This window comes from Neocloeon triangulifer, unplaced genomic scaffold (assembly GCF_031216515.1).
Source record: "Neocloeon triangulifer isolate White Clay Creek 2 clone unplaced genomic scaffold, ASM3121651v1 ptg000014l, whole genome shotgun sequence".
NCBI lineage: Eukaryota > Metazoa > Arthropoda > Insecta > Ephemeroptera > Baetidae > Neocloeon > Neocloeon triangulifer.
In genome coordinates, this window is record NW_026775556.1 from 28,622,988 (window position 1) to 28,648,774 (window position 25,787).

General features: G+C 34.3%; 1 protein-coding gene and 1 long non-coding RNA gene across 3 annotated transcripts; one reads left to right on the forward strand and one right to left on the reverse strand.

Annotated features, from left to right (window-relative positions):
- Window positions 1-85: 85 nt before the first annotated feature.
- LOC132201330 (probable cytochrome P450 301a1, mitochondrial) lies at window positions 86-25,774 on the forward strand. Its single transcript, XM_059627415.1, has 11 exons — window positions 86-218; window positions 545-795; window positions 22,062-22,308; window positions 22,591-22,707; window positions 22,770-22,846; window positions 24,009-24,216; window positions 24,634-24,799; window positions 24,962-25,131; window positions 25,182-25,260; window positions 25,322-25,537; window positions 25,592-25,774. Exons 2-11 carry the CDS (start codon window positions 567-569, stop codon window positions 25,703-25,705), a joined length of 1,623 nt encoding a protein of 540 aa, XP_059483398.1. The 5' UTR covers window positions 86-218; window positions 545-566; the 3' UTR covers window positions 25,706-25,774.
- On the reverse strand, window positions 8,164-10,184 carry LOC132199596 (uncharacterized). Of its 2 annotated transcripts, none has more exons than XR_009442114.1 (4): window positions 9,581-10,184; window positions 9,259-9,482; window positions 9,090-9,187; window positions 8,164-9,020 (listed from the first exon to the last, which is right to left on the reverse strand). It is a non-coding gene; the product is annotated as an uncharacterized LOC132199596 (long non-coding RNA). The 2 variants fall into 2 exon arrangements; XR_009442113.1 differs by having other exon boundaries at window positions 8,165-9,020; window positions 9,090-9,200; window positions 9,581-10,183.
- Window positions 25,775-25,787: the final 13 nt, after the last annotated feature.

Consider the following 25,787-nt stretch of genomic DNA (forward strand, 5'->3'; position numbering starts at 1 on the left):
ACTTGAAATGCAGCACCTCGTCTTGCCGAGCACGCGAGAGAATAGGCAATTTCGCTTTTCCCACTACTTTTGAGGCATCTCTCACCTGAACTGCATCCTATTCTAGTAGGAGCTGTGCGGGTTTTCGGTTTCATTCACGGCTCCTCTTCATCGCAACGGTGCATTCGAGTCTTTCGTCTCGTTGTCGGACCGGCACAGCAGGTTGCTCACATTTGCAGGTTAGTCAGATTACAAAATTACTTTAATATTCAAAATGTAAATTTTTTATATGCAGGGATAATATTTTCCAAATAAATTCTTTTTAAATTAATATTTTTCTGCATTTCATTGAAATTGAGAATAAATGAATAAATTTAAGGGTTGGAAATGTTTCTTGTGTTAAGTTTATAGCCCAAAGTATCAAATTGGAACAAAACTGTTCAATTGGGTAGGGTTTAGTACTTTTTTTTAACAGGGTTTAAAATATACAAAATGCCGAGAGCTTTTTATTTTTATTAAATTTTAAGTAAAAATTTTCTTATTTTTTAAATATAAACTATTTCAGTTTTGCGAGCCTCTGACCGAAAATGCTGTCACTGCGGAATGGTTCGAGCACCCTTAATGATGCTATTTTAAGGGTTGTAAGACACAACTTCCTTGCCGTTCGACTGCAGTCGCACATTAGCGTGGCTCCGGAGGTTGCACTGGAAGAAATTATTTCTGAACGGTCTTCATCTGTGAAACCGTATTCCGAGGTGCCTGGACCACGACCGCTGCCTTTGATAGGCAATACGTGGCGCGTTCTTCCCTACATAGGTAAGAAATAAAAGAGTTCAATTATAAATTACCAGGATTTTATTTTTATTAGTCTTTTTATAAGTAACACTTGTTTTCATCTAAACAATTCCCTTTGATCAAGAATGGAGAGGTTCCTGTTCTCAATTAAGTAAAGACAAAAAGTGTCACCAACAAATTGCCTTAAATCTTCTCTTGCATTTAAATAATTAATAACAAATAATAACTTAATGGGAATCATACTTGCATTAATTAACCCCTATAATTTATAAAAATAAACAACATAAACAAATACACTAACACCAAAACACGCGGAAAAACCCCTTGCAAAAATACCCCTTTGACACAATCACTCCAAGGCAGCGCGCACACACACACACACACACACGCACGCTCGCCCCAACCTGTCTCGCCGCGCCCTGCGCTGCGCGCCTATCTGTAAAAAGAGATCACCTGGCCGGATGACCCATATACCTGGCCTAGACACAACAACAGCTGTAAACACAATGCAGCCCACCTGTAATGGCCCAGTTGCACACACACACACACATACACAATTGACCGAAACCTGTTAGTCAATCAACTGGAGAGCTATGAATCTTCAAGAAAGCTTATTGTCAAATTCCTTCCAACCCTTCCTTATTTCCGCAAAACACACAGACACACACACAATTCTCAAGTTAAATTATTAAGGTTAATTAAATATAAATAAATCGTAAATAATTGGGAAAACAATTGCACGAGATCTGACTTTAAAAATGAGACAAATTATTTATGAGGATATGCAAAAGGAGTATTATAGGCAAATTACTACTTAATTTTAAATGAACTAAAATTAATAATGAAACTGAAAAACGCAAATACGTAATTACTAACAATAATTGATTGATTGCTCATTCATAAATAATTACAAACATAAAATTCTAAATACAATTAAGACTTTAAAATGTAAGAAAAGAAACAAGTGCAGCCAATATTGGAATCACTTAAGACAAATTACATGAGTATTAATTATAAATAATTATTGGAAAAATAACACTTGTTCCTTTTCAATCGTGAGTCACACCGACGCGACTCACCCTAAATGTAATCATCCCCCTTTCTATACTATTAGTCATAACCACCTGATGTCTGTCTGGGCTTTGTCACAAGATGACTCACTAACTGATCTATTGTAATATGACAAGACGCACAAGAAAAGAACAATGTATTACGCATGCAAATAATTCACGCCTGATTAGGTACTCAATGTACTGGAATAGAAACTATTGTATTCGGCCCAGACACTATTGTACTCGGACCAGACACTATTGTTTCGCACAGCCACCCCTTGGACACTTGCGGTTGCAGGTGTTCCTTGGCGTCCCTGTGACTCAACAATCTTGTCCGTCCTATAAATAGAGCGACTCGGGGATGCAAAGACACAGTCAGTTCTGCCCGCTTGGTCCATACGCTGCTCCGGAACCACCCCCGCACTCATCACGCACACACTTGGACTCTGTATCTTGCATCCTCGCCAACGCTCGTCTTGTAACTCCAAATGCTCGTCTGCATTTTATTGTAAGTGTAACCTTAACATTCGCAACCATATTTCCCCCCAAGTAGGCAAATAACTTTCTGTCACAGAGTTAGAATTATATCTATTTACTTAGCAGCGTATTTTTAATAGAAATTTAACGGTGTAATTTATATGTGGTTTGATAAAATAATAAACTCCTAAACAAGGGAAACCTGAGATTTCAATTAACAAACTAACCAGTTGAGATATAATTAAATTTTGGCTATTTTACTTAAAATATCCTGGCATCTTTTAAGAACAAATTAATAATTATTACCGAGGCATATTAGTGTCGAACGCTCTTTTAAATTAAGCCCTTAGGCCTCTGAATTAGAAGTTAAATTAATTAAAAGGGACAGAGCGCTCGATTGAATCTGCTCGCCTCACTTAAACGAACTCAGCAGATTCACACCTCTCTTCTCCCCTCATAAAATTAACAGAGTGCTGCAGGCGCATAAAACTGCATCCCTCTGCCACCTATCCCCAAATATCTTGACCCGAAGCTCTATTGTATTTAACCCCCGAGCGGCCATCATTCCTTTTCATTCATTCGCCTTAACAATAACATACCTTAGCTTTGTTCGTTGCACTTGTCGGCGAGCGACCCCCAGTAGAACTATCACACTCAATACAAACTAACTGCTCTCACTTTCACTCCGCTCGCACGCCCACTAAAACTAAATCCCATCTCATTCATAAAATCCCCCTTCATACATACAAACACGAGAGGTGACATAAAGTGGCATCGACCTTAAGGGGAACGAAAAATTTTTTTTCTAGCAAACCAAAGAACCCAATTGACAAAAACCTTAAAATTCTTCAAATCTCAACTTGAATAATAAATTTTTCACGACACATAAAAATCAAACCACAAATTTAAATTAAACAACTAATATGGCTGAAGGTGGACCTAACGATCAGGCAAGCTCACTTAATAAACCACTCCCGAATCTTAATATGGATATTAATGATGCGGATATCAAAGACGACCAAGGCAACCCAAATAAAGATACTCATAAAAATACTGGAACAATACGTAAAAATACACAATCCCTGGGTTTCAAAACGCATATGGAAAAATTTGAAAAATTATCTAGAAGTCAAAAAACCTCAACTCCCAAACCTCAAAACAAAGGGAAAAATAAACATTACTGGGACCATGATAACGTTGAATTTTGGGAATTTCCTAAACCGGGTAAAAACGAAGCCGATTTTGAAAGAGCCGCAGACATACTCAATAATCTTTATAATAATATGCCCATTGATCAATTCAGAAAACTGGTAAAGGAAGCACATAAATGTGTAAACCAAGAGCATGAAAACGAAGCACAAAATGTATATCAAACATACAATTATGATCAAACAAATACAAGGCAAAATATTACACCAAAACAATTAAGCTCACTCTATTCGCTTATTCACACATTTAGCGGTGAAGATAAGTACTATTTTGCAGAGGAATATTTTCAAAGCATAGAACGGCTTGCAAATAATCACAAATTAGATTCAAAATTCATGCTCGAGGTAGCACAAGCTAGACTAAAAGATGCTGCTCTTGCATATGCACGCAGAGCAAAATTGCTTGACATTAACAATTATGATGAATTCAAATACCTAATGTGCGAACGCTTCCAACCCTTTAATGACGAAGTTTCGGCTCATCAAAGGCTTCTTAACAGTTACCAAAACCAAAATGAAACAGTAGCTCAGTTTGAACAACGCCTTTACTTTGATATGCTAAATAGTGTTCCGAAAAACCTTGACCCAGTAACTGAAGATAATTATAGACAAATGCTTGATAATATGGCACTTAGAATATTCCTCGACGGTCTTAGACCTGATATTGCTGCAGCAGTTAGACTTAAAAATCCAAATACATTTAACAAAGCTGCAAGAATTGCTAAACAAGAAGAACAATATCTTGAATCACGTCGCACAAGGTTGCAAAATATTAACGTAAATTATGCATTCCCACAAAATGAAAAACCACCAGCCCCAAAAGTAGTGCATGTAAACACAGCTGAATTTGAACCCCGCGACCTTGATGAAAATAACGATTACAATGTCTTTGCTAAGAAAAATCAGCATACAGCAGTAGCCTCAAAATATGAAAATCAACCCCAAAAATCTCAACCCCGAGATTGCATTTATAATTCAAACCCAGCAATTTGTAACTGTCACCTTAAAATCTTCCCATCAAAAATTCCGATGCTCTCTGAAACACGTATTTGTCAGCGTGAATGTAAAATTCACGGACAAAACAATTACACCCAACAAAATCAAAATAACGCTGGTAATAATTATTCAAAGCCTCAAATTATAAATAATCCACAAAATCCAAGGCCACAGCAATATAGACCATGTGCAAGTTGCGGCCAAAATCACAATCGATCCACTTGCGTTCACTTAAATTCAACTTGCAACTACTGCAAAAAGATAGGACATATTGTAAAAGTTTGTCGTGCTGCACCAAAACGTGATCAAAATGTTCAAAACAAAACACAAGATGCCCCAATTTTAAATAAAATTGTTGCAATGCTCTCCAATATAAACACTAATAATTCCACAATCAAGTCAGACCAAGAGAGTTCAAAAAACGAGTCAGTTCCCCTCGGCCAGAATTAAAACTGCCCGAGGGTGAATTATGCCCAATGGCTCAACTCCTTTCTACATATCCAAAGAACCGCGATAAATCAGGAATATTCACACAAATTAAAGTCAATTTCAGTCCCTTTGAAAGTCATATTTTAAATTCAATGATTGACAGTGGTTCGCAAGTTCCATTTATACTTTCACTTTCCGAAGTGCCAGAGGGTGTATACATTGAGCCCCTTCCACAGGCCCAAGTTAAAGGGCTCTCTGAACATTCAGTCCAAATAGTAGGAAAAATTACAGTGTCATTTGAATTAGGCATACACTCGGTCATAGAAACAATTATGGTAATTAAAGAAGAATTACCATTTAAATGCGGAGTTTTAGGACTCCCACTTCTCACTAAATTCAATTGCATATTAGATTTCCCATCTAAAACAATTCGGTCAAACGGCGACCTCATATACTCATACTTCTATTTTGACACAGAAATCAATAAAAAAATTTCAATGGTTCAAGAATGGGTTGACAAAACCGATAATTTTCCTCCCGAGCCAGATACAAGTGCAGAAAATATTGAAGAAATTTTAGAAACCTTGGAATCATTATTCGAACCAAAAATGTACCAAGTAATTTACAGCGTTGCTTCAATCCAGTTAGAAAATAAAAATTGGTCCAATAATAATGAAAATTCAAATGAGTATCAATCAAAAATGAAAGATTTCATTGAAAAATTCAACAACGCGAAAAAACTAAATAATATGGGGGAAAATAATTCAATAATAAAACAACCTTCAACAACAGACAATTCTTCAATTGGATCAATGTCATACGTACATAAATTAAGATGCGAAAAATGTCAAGAGAATTTAAATAAAATTGACCTTGACGACCAAACACGCACCTCAGATTCTCAATCATGTGAAATTCTAGCAGCAACTGATTATTCATTAGAGCCAAAATCAGTCTATACAATTTTCGCAACGGCCCCAAATAATTTCCACACACACTTACAGGACAATTTACTAGTCCAAAATTCGGATAATAGCCTAGAACTAAATGTGTTTCAAGCTATCACTTCAGTTAAAAATACTGGTCAAATTCCTTTAGTAGTAGAAAATTATTCAAACGAACCAGTCAACATTAAAAAGGGCCAAATTGTAGCAACAGTTTGTCAAACTTATCAATTGCCTAAAGAGCCTCTACCTGAACCACCACGAATAAATTCAACAGAAAGTATCCCTGATCTGTCTGAAACACAAAGAAATGACATTCTAGAACAAATAATTAAATACGATCATCTTAATCAAAATACAGCGGCAAAATGCAAAGAATTAATAGGAAATTTCAATGACGTTTTCTATATTTCCGAATCAGATAACATGTGTGTTTCAGGCCTCCGAGTTAATTTCACGTTAGACACTGATGAACCAATATATGTAAAACAATTTAGGCTCGCGGACCGAGACCAAACTGAAGTTGACAAATTAATTGAAACACTAATTAAAAGAAATCAAATTGAAAAAGCTCTAACTAGCAAATACAACTCCCCTATTTTTCTCCTAAGAGGAAAACTAAAAGAAGATGGAACACGCAGATTTAAATTATTGTGCGACCTGCGCGCAATAAACAAACACAATAGACTTGATTACTTGCAATATCCATCAGCAACAGAGGTTCTACAAAGTATAGGACACTGCAAATATTTCTCAACCTTTGATTTGCATAATTGCTACAATAAACTCGAAATAGACGAAAATTCACGCGAATATTTCAGTTTTACACACCGACTCCAAAGATACAGATATACAGTCCTTCCATTTGGATACTGTGCTGCGCCAAATCTCTTAATTACATACCTCCAAAAGGTTTTTAAAGAACTACTTGATGAAAAGAAAATTGTATATTTCTTTGATGATATTTGCATCGGAAGCAATGATATTGACGAACACTTAGAAACAATTAGGAGACTACTCACAGCAGCTCGAAAAGTACGTCTTAAATTTTCTCCAGAAAAATGCAAATTAATGCAAAGTACAGTCACTTATTTGGGATACACAATTTCAGAAAAAGGTCTTCAACCTGAACAAAGTAAAATTAAAACACTTCTAGAAATGCCTCGGCCTAGAAACCAATCTCAAGTAAGAAAATTTTTGGGATTCATTAACTTCTATCATTCACTCATCCAAGACTACAGTTTACATGCAGAAGGCTTAACTAACCTCTTGAAAAAGAGTAATAAAAAATTCATATGGTCACAAGAAGCAGAAGACTCTTATCTATACCTAAGAACAGCATTAGTAAATTACCCAGTTCTAATTTTCCCAGATCTAAATCAAACCTTTTACTTATTCGTAGATGCAACTACAACAAGTCACATTGGTGCAATTTTAACACAATTAATTGATGGAATTTATAGACCTGTAGCGTTTGCATCTAAGAAAATTTCATTCAGCAAAAAACTATTGACAATTAACATCCTAGAGCTCTACGCAGTGGTCTTTGGTATAAAAAAATTCTCAAAATATTTCCCAAACAAAACAGTGACAATTAAAACAGATCACAAAAACCTAATTTTTCTAATGAATCAGAAAAATTTACCTGCGCACATCTCACGATATGTTCTTTTTCTTTGTACTTACAATATTAAATTTGAACATGTGAGTGGAAAAGAAAACCCAAGTGATTTTCTCTCGAGATTTGCTTTAAATATAACAAGAGAACAAAACTTCGATGACTGCAATTATCCAGGCTGCCTCCCTTACTTCGATTTGCATAATCTTAAAAAGCAGCAAGACAAAGATGAACAAATTCAGCTAATTAAAGAAAAATGTGAAGAAATTCCTGAATTAAAAATAAAATATTTTTCAGATGAAAATGGACTATTTTATAAATCAAAAACAGCCTCTTGCCCAATCGATTTAATTTATGCACCTCAATCAATGAGGCACAATATAATTTGGGCATATCATTACAACCCTCTATGCAGTCATGCAGGAATTGAAAGAACATGTCACATTATACAGAAAAACTTTTTCTGGAAAAATATGAGAAAGGACGTAACAAATTTCATTCGTAAATGCAAAACTTGTAACTATCGGAAGACAAATCCACACTATAAAAAACCGCCAATAAATTCCATTGAATTGCCAACACACATAGACTCACTTGTGTCATTTGATACAACCGGACCACTAACTTTAACTGAGAAAGGAAATCGATACATCCCACAAAGCAAAATTTAATTAAAAATTAATTTTTCATTAATTAAATATGTTGATGCATTAATGCACTCCATTAATTTTTCATTAATTTTGTGTGACGCTTTTTTTACAGTGTGGCATTAATGAACTCATTAATGAGCAACATTGATTTCGCATCATTTCAAAATTATTGTTTAAATTAATACTGGTTTGCTCAAAATAGCTACTAATGTTTCATAATTAATGTATAATTAATTTTTAATTAATTAGTCATTAATGTTTAAATAATTTTTTAATTAATTAATAAATCATTTCATAATTAATTTTTTGTTAATTAAAATTTGACTGTAAAATTGGTATATCTTACAAAATTTTGGTTGCATTTACTGTTGTGACAACTTTTTTTATACAATTGAAAACACTAAAAAATTAAATACTTAATGCTCCGTAAAACTCAATAGTTAAAATGTTGGAACTAAATGAATTATTATTAATTTTCCGTATCTCCTTGTCTTTAATTATTTTATTTAATTATAAACTTTTTATAATTTATTTAAGTTGAAATTAAAAATTCACAACAATTCATGACATCCGAAACAAATTTTGTAAGATACTCACAAGTTTGCAGACAAATCCATAGATCCAAAATGTCTGAAATTGAAATAAGTAGAAAGATAATAATTGTTTTATAAGACTATTAAATTTATTTACAAAAAACAATAATTATTGCCACAAAATTTTATAATTATCACGTTCTTTACGCTGAACAACTGCGTCGGGTTTCATTCATTGGACGAAATTGTCCCTGGAAACCGTCTTGCATCTCAATTAATAGGCAGGCCATTTGTACAAAAACCTCCAATTTTTTTGTCCACAATAAGGATTGGCGGAGTCTGCAAAATGCATAAATTTTATGAATACAAAATATGGTTATGTCTCAGGTTAATTTGATGCAAACCCACCTTTTTATTATGTCGGCAGAAATTTAGGAAGCTACAAAATTCTTTTTAACTGCAGACGGTTAGGCTTCATTCCTCGATTTTACTTTTAATCAGACCACCTAAAAAATATAACTGAAAATTAAAAACAAGTATATTTAAACAAATTGATTGCAAATATAATTTAACTTACAAAAAAATATTCTTTTCCAAAAGTCATTCGGCAGCGTGACGGGAAGTCGAAGTCATCCGATTGTCAGCTGCGCTGGCATGACCGCTGACCGCTCTTTTTAATTGTCTCTCGAGAGATTTGCGAGGGCGAAAGAGATTCATCTCCTCACAGGGCAGGTGCACGGTGGGATCTGGCAATCAAATGTGGCAAAATCCGTCTCAATGCGGCGCGCTGCTCTATCAAATCTGTAAACATGCGATGTAAAAAATATTTTTTTTTTAAATATGGCACGCGTTTCAATTATCTGCTAATTTCGAATTAAATTCATGTAAAAACCAATTACCTTTTACTTTTCCTTCCAACACGCGGCTTCAGCGCGGCGAGAAGCACAAACGGGGACTCGATCACATCGCGGCCCAAATTTTTTGCCAAAACTCACGGCGCGGCTGCGAAAATGTCGAGATCCAGCGTCAAACCTTCATTTCCTGCGAGGGCAAACGTTGAGGAAGGCGTGTGGTGACCTTAAGCGTCCGCGAAAGGGCCCATAACCCCCGCGCGGCACTTGCATCGGCCCGAAATTGGACGAAAATCGGCAGTTGTATGAGCGACCCAACCGTTGTCAACAGTCACTTTGTCGATTTTGAAAATAGCGGCTTTCCCCCACCCATTCTGATCACGCGCACTGAAATTTGTCTAATTATCACCAATTAATTTGTCATTGATTATAAATTAATTAATATATATAATTAGAGTAATTAATTAATAACTATTTACCAAATAATGAAATAAAATTATGAACTTAGAAAATTTTCTTCAATTTTGATTAATGAACTAATTAATTATTAATCAATATATCATTACTAAGGGTCAATAATTTTTCATTAGTTAACCTAAAAATTTTAAATTAATTAATGCATTAATTGATAACTATTGACAAAAATTATTAACTTTCAAAATTTTTATTCAATTTTGATTAATGAACGCATCAATTATTAAACAATGTCAAATTAATTGTGGTAATTAATTATTAATTATTTTAAATAAACAATGTGCATCATTATTTTATAACTATTTATTTAATATTTAAAAAAATTATTTGCTTTGGAAATTTTCTTCGATTCTGATTCATGACATCATTAATTATTAATCAATGTATCATCAATTGAAATAAGTAATTTTCAATTAATTAACATAAGTAATTTGATTAATTAATTAATAACTATTTATGAATTAATGATAAAAAATTATTATCTGTGGAAAATTTTCAACAGTTCAGATTAATGTACACATTAATTATCCAACAATGTTACATTAATTGTAGTCATTAATTGATTACCAATTAATTATAAATTAATGTGACATTAATTTTTAATCATTAATGACTGATAATTAATTAAAAATTAATGTTCGATGATTTGGCATTATATTTTGCTTTGTGGGATACTAAACTTCCTAAATCACTTTTCAAAGAAAATCACAAGTGTTGCAATTCCAAACCTGACAGCTAAAACAATTGCTAGAGAAATTTTTAATTACATCTGCATAAATTCAACACCAGAAAGATTCCTTTGCGACAATTTTTCTAGTTTCAGAAGTGAAACATATAAAGAACTAATGGAACTTCTAAACGTAAATTACATTTACTCAGTTTTTTATAGTAAAAAAGCAACAGGTGGAATTGAAAGATCAATTCAATCAACTTGGCATTGTCTCTCAATGTTACAAAAGAATAACTTTGACACGGAATGGGATGTATATTTAGCAGCTATAAATGCAAATTTTAATGCACTCCCTAATATGTCAATAAGCAACACGCCATTTACAATGGAAACAGCCAGAATATTTCGATTTCCATGGGTTCCAATAGCAATCCACCCAACACACATTAACTATAATTCAGAAAATTATACTAAAGATCTACGAATCAAATTGCAAAATATTTACCAAGCAGCTTTGCAAATCAATCAAAAACAAAATGAGAAAAATAACAAATGCTACAACAAAAACGCAGAACCTCATAAGTTTAAAGTCCATGACCTTGTGTATATAAAATTCCCAGCTGCTAGAAAACTTGCTGGTCTCAAAAACGCACTAATTTATGCAGGCCCTTTCAGAATTGAAACACTAAAAAGAGATAAAACTGCTTACTGCCGCTCATTGGCTACACACAAAATAGTCAAATGCCACATTGAAAGACTAAAACCATTTTATGGTTCAGCAATTTTTGAAACAATCGAAGAAATTGTAGAAAATGATATAATTGAAAAACCAATTAGAGAAAAGAAAAAGAGCTCCTTAAAATCCATACATACTCTTGAATCACTGCACACATCAAATAGCAGTACTGACTCCTCCGACAGCGAGGAAGAGATAATTAAAAACACAATTAGAAGACCGACCACACTTCAAACGGTCAGTCACCCCGGGTCTATTATACGACTAGCCCTAGAAAGCGATGGCACACACAAAATAGATGAAAAGAGCGACCCTCAAAATACAATGCCATCCACAGCTGCTCAACCAGCAGCGCAAAAGCCAAGCAAAACACAAAAAGACCCATCCAAAAGCGTGAGCTCGGACGAACTTGAAATTACAGATAAATACATGCTAAGCTCGGACCTTTCAGAAAATGAAGAAGAAATAATAAAAATCATTAAACCATTACCACCGGTGGAAAAACCATTCCTCAGAGACAGGACAAAAATGAAGCCAAGAGAAAAACTTAATCTCTAAAGAAAATTATTAAATTAAATTCACTTCATTCAAATTGAAATGAACTATTCATACATAAGGCACTAAAAATTAACATCCACTAATTCATATTTCATGATCACAGCATCATACATTCATTCGGTAAATTAAAATTTAAGGAAAATTTTAATTGATTCTAAGTCCCATGAACACAATCGTTCATTCGGTAAATTAAAATTTAAGGAAAATTTTAATTGATTTGCTCTCCCGAACACATTTGTTCACTCGGTAAATTAAAATTTAAAGAAAAATATTAATTGATTTGCTCTCACGAACACATTCGTTCACTCGGTAAATTAAAATTTAAGGAAAATTTTAATTGATTTGCTCTCACGAACACATTCGTTCACTCGGTAAATTAAAATTTAAGGAAAATTTTAATTGATTTGCTCTCACGAACACATTCGTTCACTCGGTAAATTAAAATTTAAGGAAAATTTTAATTGATTTGCTCTCCCGAACACATTCGTTCACTCGGTAAATTAAAATTTAAAGAAAAATTTTAATTGATTTGCTCTCCCGAACACATTCGTTCACTCGGTAAATTAAAATTTAAGGAAAATTTTAATTGATTTGCTCTCCCGAACACATTCGTTCACTCGGTAAATTAAAATTTAAGGAAAATTTTAATTGATTTGCTCTCCCGAACACATTCGTTCACTCGGTAAATTAAAATTTAAGGAAAATTTTAATTGATTCAAGCTTCGCTAAAACATTCACTCATTCGGTAAATTAAAATCAAGAAGATTTTAATTGATTAATGCTTTCGGAAACAAACACATTCACTCGGAAAAAACTACAAATCTAGAGAATTCTCGCTCCCACGCAACATACACATTCATTGAAGATAATTAAAACTTAACAGAAAAATTTTAATTAGAAATTCGCTTCCCCAAGCATCCTAAGCACAAAATTCATATTAAAATTTGAGAATTTTAATCCGTAATTTGCTAATACTCACACAGACAGAAACTTAAAAATCATTATAACTTTAAGTTGATTCTGTCTAAGGACACAAAAGAAAACTCATTCAGAATTACAAACTTCTACTCGCACAGCGGCTCCTCCGCCATAATACAAGCCAGCGAGAAGCAATTATACACGGGCAATAAACTCAGCTCCCTCTTGCCAGTACACATGGACCACACAAACGCGCGCGCCCGCTTTCACTCTGTGAAAAAAAAAAAAAAAAAAAAAAGCCACAGACGGCTTCAGAGTCAATCCAAATTACTATAAAATAAAATTCATTCAAATCATAAATAAAAAGAAAATGAACTAGCAACTTTTTGTTGCAGGTTGGCTCTCGCCACCGCATCCAAAGGAAATGGATTTCCTCCTAATCACGCAGACTACAATGCTATACACAATGGTGTACTAATTGAATATGATAATTCAATCATATTCCCGGTTTCATATACAAATATCCTATTGGATTTCGATCTGCACTACCTACGCAAAAATTATGATCAATTTCAAAAATCAATATCTGAAATGCTATTTTTCCTATCCAATGAAATGGAAAATTTACTGTCATTAAAACATGACACCGACAATTATAAACAACTGGAATCTCACCTCGCAAACTTTAAATCAGATATTTTAGAAAAACAACAAGACCTTGATGAAAATATAAATTCGACACTATTTTCAATGATTCCATACAATTACGACGGCACAAATAAACAAAGAAGACAAGTAATCCCGTACACAGATGAAATTTACTCATCACTATTTGGATTGGCAAAACAATCCGACATTCAAAATTTAAACGAACAAATTAACGAGATAAACAAAAATACAAGGGGAATAATACATAAAATTAATGACTTATTAATTTATGTAAATGTTACAAAAGAATTAGCAAATCAACTCGCAGTAACATTTGAAAATAAACACATCACAGAACAATTCAAAAACATTGAATCGCTTATAGATAAACTAAAATCATTTTATTACATCCAAATAAATAGCTTCATGCAGAAATTAACAAATTGTCAAATATTTTCACAGACTTGAGAAATAAAAGACTCTCACATCATCTCATCTCTCCGACAAAATTGAGAAAAATTTTAGAACAAGTCAAAAATGACTCGGCAAAAACAGAAGAACTCCAATTAATATTTCCATTAGATTTAGAAAATATTTATAAATATTACACAGTCTCAAAAGTCAGCTACACAACCGATGCTATTTCATTAAGGCTCCTTATTCAAGTACCTCTATCAACAATAAAGGGTCATTTCAGTCTTTTTAAAGTACAACCACTGCCGCACTTAATTGATGGAAACATTACAGCCAAAATTATTGTAAAAGAAAAATTCATAGCTCTTTCAAGAGGCAATTTAAATTATATTCTGCTGACACAGGAAGACATTGATAGCTGCAAAACTCTAGACCCACTTATTTGTTCCTTAAATAAGGCAGTCATTAGCACAAAAATTGAGACATGCCCTCTTGCCATCTTGAAAAACGACACCGAAGGGATAAAGAAAATGTGTAACATAAAATTACAAAAGCTACAAATACCTTTCTTCCAGAGACTTTCGAGCAAAAGTCACACCTGGGCCTACAGCATACAAAACGAATTTTTCGGTACATTTTACTGCCCACAAAAGATCTCACAACAATGGTTCAGACTAAAAGGGACTGGCATTTTTCAAATAGAGCCAAACTGCATCGCGCACGATGAAAATTACAGCCTTTACCCTTCCACTCACAAAAATGTTAAAATCGATTCAATTAAAACAAATAATATTATAATCAATAATCTTCTTTCATACCAAAATTACGTAAATGATTTACAGTCAATTGCTAAAGAAACTAGAACTCCATTGCCGGAAATTTTTAAGATAATTGAAAATGAGGCCCTAAATAGCAGGAAAATTAATCTATTTTCAATCCAAAAATCCCTGACAGAAATTAGGAAAAATACTTATCTAGTGGAAATAAATTACTGGTTCTCAATTGTCAAACAACACACACTAACAGCACTTATCTCAGCTGCAATAATTATAACAATAATCATTGCAATTAAACTGAAAATATTCAATATCATATCAACAATTTTTGGATGTTTTATTGCAACAATTAAATTGATCTGCTGCAGCTGCAACAGACCACAAAATTAAGACAGCTTGCCTTCCAATACCAATTACGCATACACGAATGAAGAACGACCATTCACAAATACTGTAACAAATCCCTACGATTACACACACACCACTTATTCCCAAACCACTTCAATGCTTTGAAACTGATGACATGTTTATGTACTATTACTAATTCCCTAATTCTATTCTAACACAAAAAAGCGAGTCTCTCTCTTCTTTTCACAGCACCGCCGAATCGACCAGCAACTGACCATCTGCACGCCCCTCACAAACAATTCGACACAATCCACTGCAAAATGTTCGGACCACTCGGCACAAACGACAATGAAGCCCCAGCAGAGATCGCCGCTAACAGATTCGTCAAATCAATTCTTATTTTAGCATTCACTGTGGCCATTCTCTCACAATTATCACAAGGAGTTCAAATTCACCAAATTTCTCAGCCTCAAAATGGAAGAATTTTCATAAACATTGGCCACGCAAAAATGACAAAACCTATAAATTTCATTATTAGATATGACGCATTCAATCTCAGAAATGAAACAATATCTATTAAAAGATATTGTAATAAAATCACTGAAAAACTTTTAGTTCCACATCTTCCAATTAATTCATCAATTATTAAAACGTGGAACAACACCTGCTCTGAAACTAACACATTAAATATTTAAATTGACAAAATTTTAACAAAACTCCTTGAAAAGCCTAACACAGATGCGTCAATTAATTTACTCTCTTCAGATACAAGCCCATTAATTAATTCACATAATGAAATTTTTACTTCTAAAAATTTTGCTTTCTGGAACAAATCAAAATACACCATAAGACAATTACACTCAACTCAAATTCAATTAATGGAACTCTTTTCTAATTACTCCTTTATAGAAAAGGCTGAGCTTAAAATTATTTTAGCAAACTTTTTGCAAAATGAGAAAACCTTATTGGCTATTAAACATATCAATGAAACAAGAATACTACTAAATGAATCAATTGAACTAATATCAGAGCAATTAAATTCAACTCACCTAAGCACCTCAACTGACCCATTTCTTTTAAATATCACACAGGAATATTTTTTGACAAAATTCCCCCAACTTTCCATCCCGGAAAATCACAGTAATTGGAATAAATCTAATTACTTCTTAAACAAAGGAATTTTAGGAATTATTTATAATATTCCTTATGAAACAAAAGAAGAAAAATTCAACATTTTACTTCCAATAAATATTCCAATTAAATTTCAAAATCAGTATTTCAAAATCACCCCAAAAGATATAACTCAACAATTAATTCTTGAAAATAATAAACATCATACAAACTTCCCACGCAAAGAAATCTACGCTTCTATTTTTAAAAATAGTGAGTATGAAATCCCGCCACAAGAATTAATCAGAAATAAAACAAACTGTGAACTGCAACTTTACACCTTGAACGAAACAATGGCACAAAAATACTGTAATTTTACGGTCGTCGACCCCCTTACGGAACAGAAACTCATTACGTTCGGCTCAAATAAAATAATATTTTATAGCGCACCGAGACGAAATCTATTATATTATAAATGCAGAAATATACCAAAATCAATCATGATTCAAGGCATTGGCTTTGCAAAATTCGACAATGATTGCTATCTCTCTACAAACAGGAATTTTAGAATTATTAACATAAAATTAGAATATTTTCCAACAGAAATTCCTGATCATAAAAATTCAATTTTTGGCCATAAATTAAATAACTTCTTGCCCAACATCATGCTCCAAAATGAAAGTAAACAAAATCAATCGAGCTTGACAAAATATAAAAATGAACTCATTTCAAAATTTGAAAACATTAAACATAAAACTTTCATTATTACAAATATATTAATTTTCTGCATTTCGGTGACACTCATAATAACAACAATATTTTATTTCAAAAAGAAAAAGAGGGAAAATCAAATCTACTCATTCGGCAGACCAACTAAATTTAGTTACCGCCCCAATTCCGCGATTTATCGGTCGCCATCGCTGCCAAACAATAGCCTTTTAGAAACGGGGCTTGACCAAATAACGCTAAGTGACCAACCCCCTGGGCCCTACCCCCTCCGCGGACATGTAAGAGCGATGCAACAGCTCAATAATTGCGCCATTGACAATGGTCAGTTCACTTCAGTCTATGACGAAATTCACACATACGTAAACACTCCTCCACGACAAATACAACTCATCGAACTCGAACCTATATCTGAAGAAAATGAGTTCAACCAAAGTATGTAACTCAAAACTTATTATCTATCATTTTTCACTTTTAATAATTTACAGTAAAAATAATTAATGGCCAAATTCAACCTTATATTAAATATAATTTTTAAATTATATTTATTGACAGAAAACATACAGCTCGATTTATTAAAACTCAAAATTATTTAAAACAAAAGTAAATTAAATTCAAAAGGAGCAAAAATTAATGGGCAAAATATTAATTACAAAAACTCTCCTAATAGGAATCGCAAGAACAACAACCATCAACTTCCGGCACCAACAATCACCGCCGTGAATACTCAGATGTCACGTCTGACAGTGACGACTCTTCCATTCTGCCCCCAACAAAAAGGAGCAGAAAAATAAGCAGTGACACTTCACGCTCAAACGCCAATGAATCGAACAGCGAAGATGATTCAGAGGACGACAGCTCACACCCGCCCTCTCCGCCGCCACCGTCGCCAAGCTCTTCCGACGACGGCTCTGATAACGAACCGTACGCACCCGAAATACTTGCACAAATGCAACCCCACCGCGGCATGAACCTCACTGAAGCGCGCCTTCTACTGAACTTCTCATCAGCCTTAGTGCCCGCAATTACTACACAATATGCAAACCTTACAACAACAGTCGCCCTCATTAGACTGATCAACGACGACAACTATTTGACGGCACCACGCTATGCTCGCCGATCGGAAGTATTGGAACATCTCCTCAACATCCCTGCTCATTATACGACCCAGCAACACAATCCGCAAAACAACACCTTCACAATACTGCCAGTGAGCCTTGAAAACCCAACAAGAGAGCCATTCTACAAAACCAATGATTACGGAACTTTCTTCATCACCCAATGCGTGCTTGACATGCGTGAAAACGGAATTGCGGCAAAAACAAGACAGAAATTCAACCCGATCGACCTTGCACTAATCGGTCCGGTCATGAACGTCATGGTGCACAATCACGGACTTGAAGACGACTTCAATCCAAACCCTCCACATATGCCACTCGGACGACCGGTGAATGAAGTGGTCCATTATTTGGACCTCAAAGGACTGAATCAAACAGCATGCGGCATAAAATCATACGACATTGCAAACTTGACAGTGCGAAAAATCATCTGCAAACAACTGTCCTACCTGACTGAGCACCACAGAGCCTTTGGCTACCTGCTCCTCTCCGAGATGCGTACACCCACCCACGAAGGACTGAACCCCATTGTGCGCCACGACTTTGTGTTCCAACTCATCGGACTGCTTTTACCGTGCACCTACGGGCAAAACTGTGACAAACTGGCAGAAAGTCACCTGTACGACGGAATACCAAAGATCAACAAAACAGCAACCATGTCACACTACTTCTGGATCAACGGAAAAACTTCCTTCGACATTTTCGCCCTCGACCGCACCGGCCTGTACTTGCAAGATTACCGCCACGCAGTGACTCCGGAGGTAATATGCTTCGCTCGCAAATTTCCGACCGCCATGCCCATGATTTATGTATTTCACCCCATCATTCTCTTACTCATGCGCGAGTACATAAATTCCCCGGTGTACATGCACTACCATGCACGGCAAAACTAAATGCCTATGAAAGTAAATTTAAGACAATTTTAGCCTAAAAATACGTATTTTAAATTAATTCTATTATAAAATTTACATGCAATCTGAAATTGCAGAAAATTTTCGGGAGAAAAGTGAATATATGTCACCAACAAATTGCCTTAAATCTTCTCTTGCATTTAAATAATTAATAACAAATAATAACTTAATGGGAATCATACTTGCATTAATTAACCCCTATAATTTATAAAAATAAACAACATAAACAAATACACTAACACCAAAACACGCGGAAAAACCCCTTGCAAAAATACCCCTTTGACACAATCACTCCAAGGCAGCGCGCACACACACACACACACACACGCACGCTCGCCCCAACCTGTCTCGCCGCGCCCTGCGCTGCGCGCCTATCTGTAAAAAGAGATCACCTGGCCGGATGACCCATATACCTGGCCTAGACACAACAACAGCTGTAAACACAATGCAGCCCACCTGTAATGGCCCAGTTGCACACACACACACACATACACAATTGACCGAAACCTGTTAGTCAATCAACTGGAGAGCTATGAATCTTCAAGAAAGCTTATTGTCAAATTCCTTCCAACCCTTCCTTATTTCCGCAAAACACACAGACACACACACAATTCTCAAGTTAAATTATTAAGGTTAATTAAATATAAATAAATCGTAAATAATTGGGAAAACAATTGCACGAGATCTGACTTTAAAAATGAGACAAATTATTTATGAGGATATGCAAAAGGAGTATTATAGGCAAATTACTACTTAATTTTAAATGAACTAAAATTAATAATGAAACTGAAAAACGCAAATACGTAATTACTAACAATAATTGATTGATTGCTCATTCATAAATAATTACAAACATAAAATTCTAAATACAATTAAGACTTTAAAATGTAAGAAAAGAAACAAGTGCAGCCAATATTGGAATCACTTAAGACAAATTACATGAGTATTAATTATAAATAATTATTGGAAAAATAACACTTGTTCCTTTTCAATCGTGAGTCACACCGACGCGACTCACCCTAAATGTAATCATCCCCCTTTCTATACTATTAGTCATAACCACCTGATGTCTGTCTGGGCTTTGTCACAAGATGACTCACTAACTGATCTATTGTAATATGACAAGACGCACAAGAAAAGAACAATGTATTACGCATGCAAATAATTCACGCCTGATTAGGTACTCAATGTACTGGAATAGAAACTATTGTATTCGGCCCAGACACTATTGTACTCGGACCAGACACTATTGTTTCGCACAGCCACCCCTTGGACACTTGCGGTTGCAGGTGTTCCTTGGCGTCCCTGTGACTCAACAATCTTGTCCGTCCTATAAATAGAGCGACTCGGGGATGCAAAGACACAGTCAGTTCTGCCCGCTTGGTCCATACGCTGCTCCGGAACCACCCCCGCACTCATCACGCACACACTTGGACTCTGTATCTTGCATCCTCGCCAACGCTCGTCTTGTAACTCCAAATGCTCGTCTGCATTTTATTGTAAGTGTAACCTTAACATTCGCAACCATATTTCCCCCCAAGTAGGCAAATAACTTTCTGTCACAGAGTTAGAATTATATCTATTTACTTAGCAGCGTATTTTTAATAGAAATTTAACGGTGTAATTTATATGTGGTTTGATAAAATAATAAACTCCTAAACAAGGGAAACCTGAGATTTCAATTAACAAACTAACCAGTTGAGATATAATTAAATTTTGGCTATTTTACTTAAAATATCCTGGCATCTTTTAAGAACAAATTAATAATTATTACCGAGGCATATTAGTGTCGAACGCTCTTTTAAATTAAGCCCTTAGGCCTCTGAATTAGAAGTTAAATTAATTAAAAGGGACAGAGCGCTCGATTGAATCTGCTCGCCTCACTTAAACGAACTCAGCAGATTCACACCTCTCTTCTCCCCTCATAAAATTAACAGAGTGCTGCAGGCGCATAAAACTGCATCCCTCTGCCACCTATCCCCAAATATCTTGACCCGAAGCTCTATTGTATTTAACCCCCGAGCGGCCATCATTCCTTTTCATTCATTCGCCTTAACAATAACATACCTTAGCTTTGTTCGTTGCACTTGTCGGCGAGCGACCCCCAGTAGAACTATCACACTCAATACAAACTAACTGCTCTCACTTTCACTCCGCTCGCACGCCCACTAAAACTAAATCCCATCTCATTCATAAAATCCCCCTTCATACATACAAACACGAGAGGTGACAAAAGCATTAATGGACGATTTTAATGTCTTGTGTTCATTACAATCGAAAGATCTAATAATAGTAACGATGCGCTTCATAGAAAGTGGGTCTCTCGAATCACTTCATTAGATCGCCTGAATTCTTCCCGCTGCACTTAAGCACAGATGTGTTTATCCGTTCCCCTTTCATCTTTGTATGTTGTCCTGAAAAGTTTTTGCACATTGTCGAGCACGAGAGAACAAATCGCAATCTGCTTCACCTGGAAAAGAAAGGGACCATTTTTTTCGCTGCTCTCTTCTATTCTATTTTTTACTGTCACCAGTTTTGTGCGATTCTTTCATGGTCAGCATTTCTTCACGTTCAAGGCTCTCAGGGCAGTTAAAAGTTAAAATAATAAAAAAGGGTGAATGAAATGTGTCACAGTTCAAATTGATTCAAATATAAACTTAGGGATGAACACGAAATTATTTTGAAATTAAAATATTGACAAAAAGGACCCATTTTTTCTTAAAACTTAAAATCCAGGTTTTTTTTACCAAAATTTACTTTTTTAAAAATCTTGAGCTAATTTGGACTTAAAACTTCCAGATTTTTCGAATTTTTCTGTAAAAAGTATTTTTTCAACTAAATTTAAGCCTAAAAAGTCGCTTCAACACTATTTCCATCAGCCTCTAGCTGTAAAAAGTTAAAAGGATAGGATCTGTTATCAAATTTTCACAATATTTAGCGACCTTTCTTTCAATAGAACTGCAACCTCTCTATAAAATTTTCTATTAGAGTCGCTCAAGTTCAAAGGAAATTAAATTAACACCTCTAAAATGAATGGCGACGTTGACAATTGCGCACATCCGCAAAATGTGACGCAAGATCTCTGTTAAAGTTGCAAAAAAATAATTTTTTATGTTTCCCAGGACAATACGCTGTGTCGGATTTGGCCAGAGTTTCCAAAATATTTAACGAAAAATATGGAAAAGTGGTCAAACTGAGCGGACTGGTAGGGCGGCCGGATCTACTATTTGTTTTCGACTGCGACGAAATCGAAAAGGTCTACCGGCAAGAGGGTCCCACACCTTACCGACCTTCGATGCCTTGCCTGGTTCAGTACAAGAGCAAAGTACGACGTGACTTTTTCGGAGACTTGCCTGGCGTCGTTGGCGTGTGAGTCAAAATTAACTCGCGAGATTGCGTTTTATCTTAAACCGCATCGAATTATAAGAGTAATTGTGGAGTAATTAAAAAAAAATAAGGAGAAATGGAATTTTATATAAATTAAAAATCAGCGGAATCCTTTACCACGGTCAATTAAAGAAAACCACAAAACGTTTTCTTCCTTTCGTAAGGTCGTAAAAATTTCTCTATTAATCTCGCAAAACCTAAAGGATTCAAGCATGAAAATTTCTTCTCGCTGTATTATTAAATATTTTTATTAAATTTAAACAGGCACGGAGAGCCGTGGCGCGAATTCAGGACGAAAGTTCAGAAGCCAATTTTGCAGCCGAAAATCGTGAAGCAGTATATCAAGCCAATCGAGCAGGTGACGGACGATTTCATTAACAGGTTGGTCTCTTTTGTTGAGTTGGCTCTTCTCGACACCTTCCAAAACCAACTGACTTTTCTAGAATGTTGACTTTGAGAGACACCAACCTGGAGCTGCCGGGAGACTTTGACAATGAAATCCACAAGTGGTCTCTAGAATGTAAGTAAAATATAATAATATTCTTTTCACTCGTTCTACAAATATATTTCGTAAAGCAGTAGGAAAGTCACCTTTTGCTTTTGGTATAGTTTCACTCCTTTTTTTAATTAGAATAAATTGTTTGTGAAATAATTATAACATTTCAGGTAACACGGGCGCATTATTGCTTACAATTAATATTATTTTATTATAAAATTTATGATGCAAACACTATGATATATATTTATTTTATTTGAAATATATTTTAAATGTAATTTTGTCATAGTAATATAAAATTAAGTATAATTTTTATTTAAAATAAATTTTTTAACAGAAAAAAATTAATTCAATCAATAATAATAATAAAGAAATGTAAAGTTAAAATATATAAAAAATATTTATTGTAAAAGTTAGAAATATTTTACAATAATATTTAATTAACATTTGTTTCAATATTTTTTTATTAAAAATTATTTCAATTTTTGTAAAAATGTTTAACAATAAAATAAGTAAAATATAATAATATTCTTTTCACTCTTTTTATAAATATATTTCATAAAGCAATAGGAAAGTCACCTTTTGGTTATGGTATAGTTTCCACTCCTTTTTTTAATTAAAATAAATTGTTTGTGAAATAATTATAACATTTCAGGCAATATTGGCGTATTATTGCTTACAATTAATATTATTTTATTATAAAATAAATTTTTTAACAGAAAAAAATTTAATTTAATCAATAATAAAAATAAAATATAACGTTAAAATATATATAAAATTAAAAAATATTTATTGTAAAAGTTATAAATATTTTACAATAATATTTAATTAACATTTATTTTAATATTTTATTTTTTGTAAATTATTTCAATTTTTTTTAAAAATGTTTAACGATGAAATCATTCAAGTCATACTTGGCTGCCTGCGCAACCGACAATTTGTCGCCGCTGCTCTGCAATTTTTAAATAAAATCAAGCACCTAGCAATTTCATTGTTCAGGCTTTTCTCAAACCGCGCAACTCTTAAACAAGATTAACCCCCTGCATGCCAAATTACACCTCAATCAGTTAATTGAAAAGGAAGTTGCCCCGGCGAGGTCGATCTCGCTTTTGTGGGTGCTCTCGGGGCGAACAATGCACGTGCATGGTTGTATAATTTGCGGCGGCACACGCAACAATTATTTTAGGCATTGGCAGAGTCGCCCTCGACGTGCGACTCGGCTGTCTCGACGCCCGCAATTCCGGTGAAAACTCGGAGCCGCAGAAAATTATAGACGCGGCCAAATTTGCATTGCGGAACGTGGCTGTCCTGGAGCTGAAAATGCCCTTCTGGAGGTACCTGCCGGCGTCGGCCCTCTGGAACAGATACGTCAAAAACATGGACTTCTTCAGAGAGTGAGTTGAACAATTAGAAATAATTTATAGAATATTTATTCAAATATATTTAAATTGACATATATAAATAAATAATATATAAATATTTTAATTATTTAAATATTTAATAATATTAATACTTAATATTATTTTATTTTTAACAAATATATTTTATACAAATTAAATTATAATTTTCATGAACCATAATTATTTAAATCTATTTTATATTTAAACAATTTAAATTGTTTATTATTACAAAATTATTTACATATTTCATAATTATATTATTAATACTAATAATTTTATTAAAAAACTAACAAAATTTTTAAACGTAATATTAATTAACTTTTTATAATAATGACACACAAAATCAGAAATTTTAAAATATCTTATAATTTTTTTATTAATTATTATTTTATTTTTCATTTTTTTATGAAGAGTTTGCATGAAGTATATTGATGAAGCGATGGAACGCCTTCGCAACAAAGACCCTGACAATCCCAACAATGAGTTGTCGCTGGTCGAGAGAATTCTGGCCGACGAGCCCGACCCGAAGACGGCCTACATTTTGGCCCTGGACCTCATTCTCGTCGGAATAGACACGGTGAGGAATAATTAGCACCTCACTTGCATCAAAAACGCATCGGTGCGCTCGAAATATATGAAAAATGCACTTTCTAATCACGAGTGCCGGTTTTCCTCTCTCGTTGGAACAATAAATAAACTTCGCTGCTTTCAATAGGCATCATTTTGCATTTTCTATTAGATTTCCATGGCCGTAGCTTCGATTCTCTACCAAGTGGCAACACGACCTGAGGAGCAGGAAAAGCTCTACCAAGAGGTGAAAAAGGTCCTGCCCGATAAAAATGCAACTCTCACGGCGCAAGACTTGGAAAATATGCCTTACCAGAGAGCTTTTGTAAAAGAGGTTTTGAGGTAAAAAAAAATTATTTTCTGATTGAATATTTAATCTTAATTTTGGGTAGAAAATATTCCACTGTTATTGGAAATGGCAGAACTTTAATGAAGGACATGGTTATTGGGGGTTACCACATACCAAAGGGGGTAAGATTTAAAGTTTTCGCAAAGGTTTTTATTTAATGAAATTTATAATTTATAATTAAAGGTCCAACTTGTTTTTCCGACAATTGTGACGGGCAACATGGAAGAATACGTGAGCGACGCGTCTTCGTTCAAGCCAGAGCGATGGCTCAATAAACAGCAGTGCCCTGTCCACACCGACAAAATTCACCCCTTCGCCTCCCTTCCCTACGGATACGGCGCCAGAATGTGCCTAGGCAGGAGATTCGCCGATTTGGAGATTCAGGTGCTTCTAGCCAAGGTGATTTTAACGTGCGAATTTAAATATTTTTTAATTAATAAATAATTTTTCCAGCTGCTTCGCTCTTATAAATTGGAATTCAATCATGACCCACTGGACTACCAAGTGACATTCATGTACGCTCCTGATGGCAAACTGCAATTCAAGATGACTGAGAGAAACGATTAATTGCTGAAATTTTTATGTAAATACTTATATTTTTAATGCAATAAATATCACGCAATAATCACAATAATTTGTAAGGAAGAAA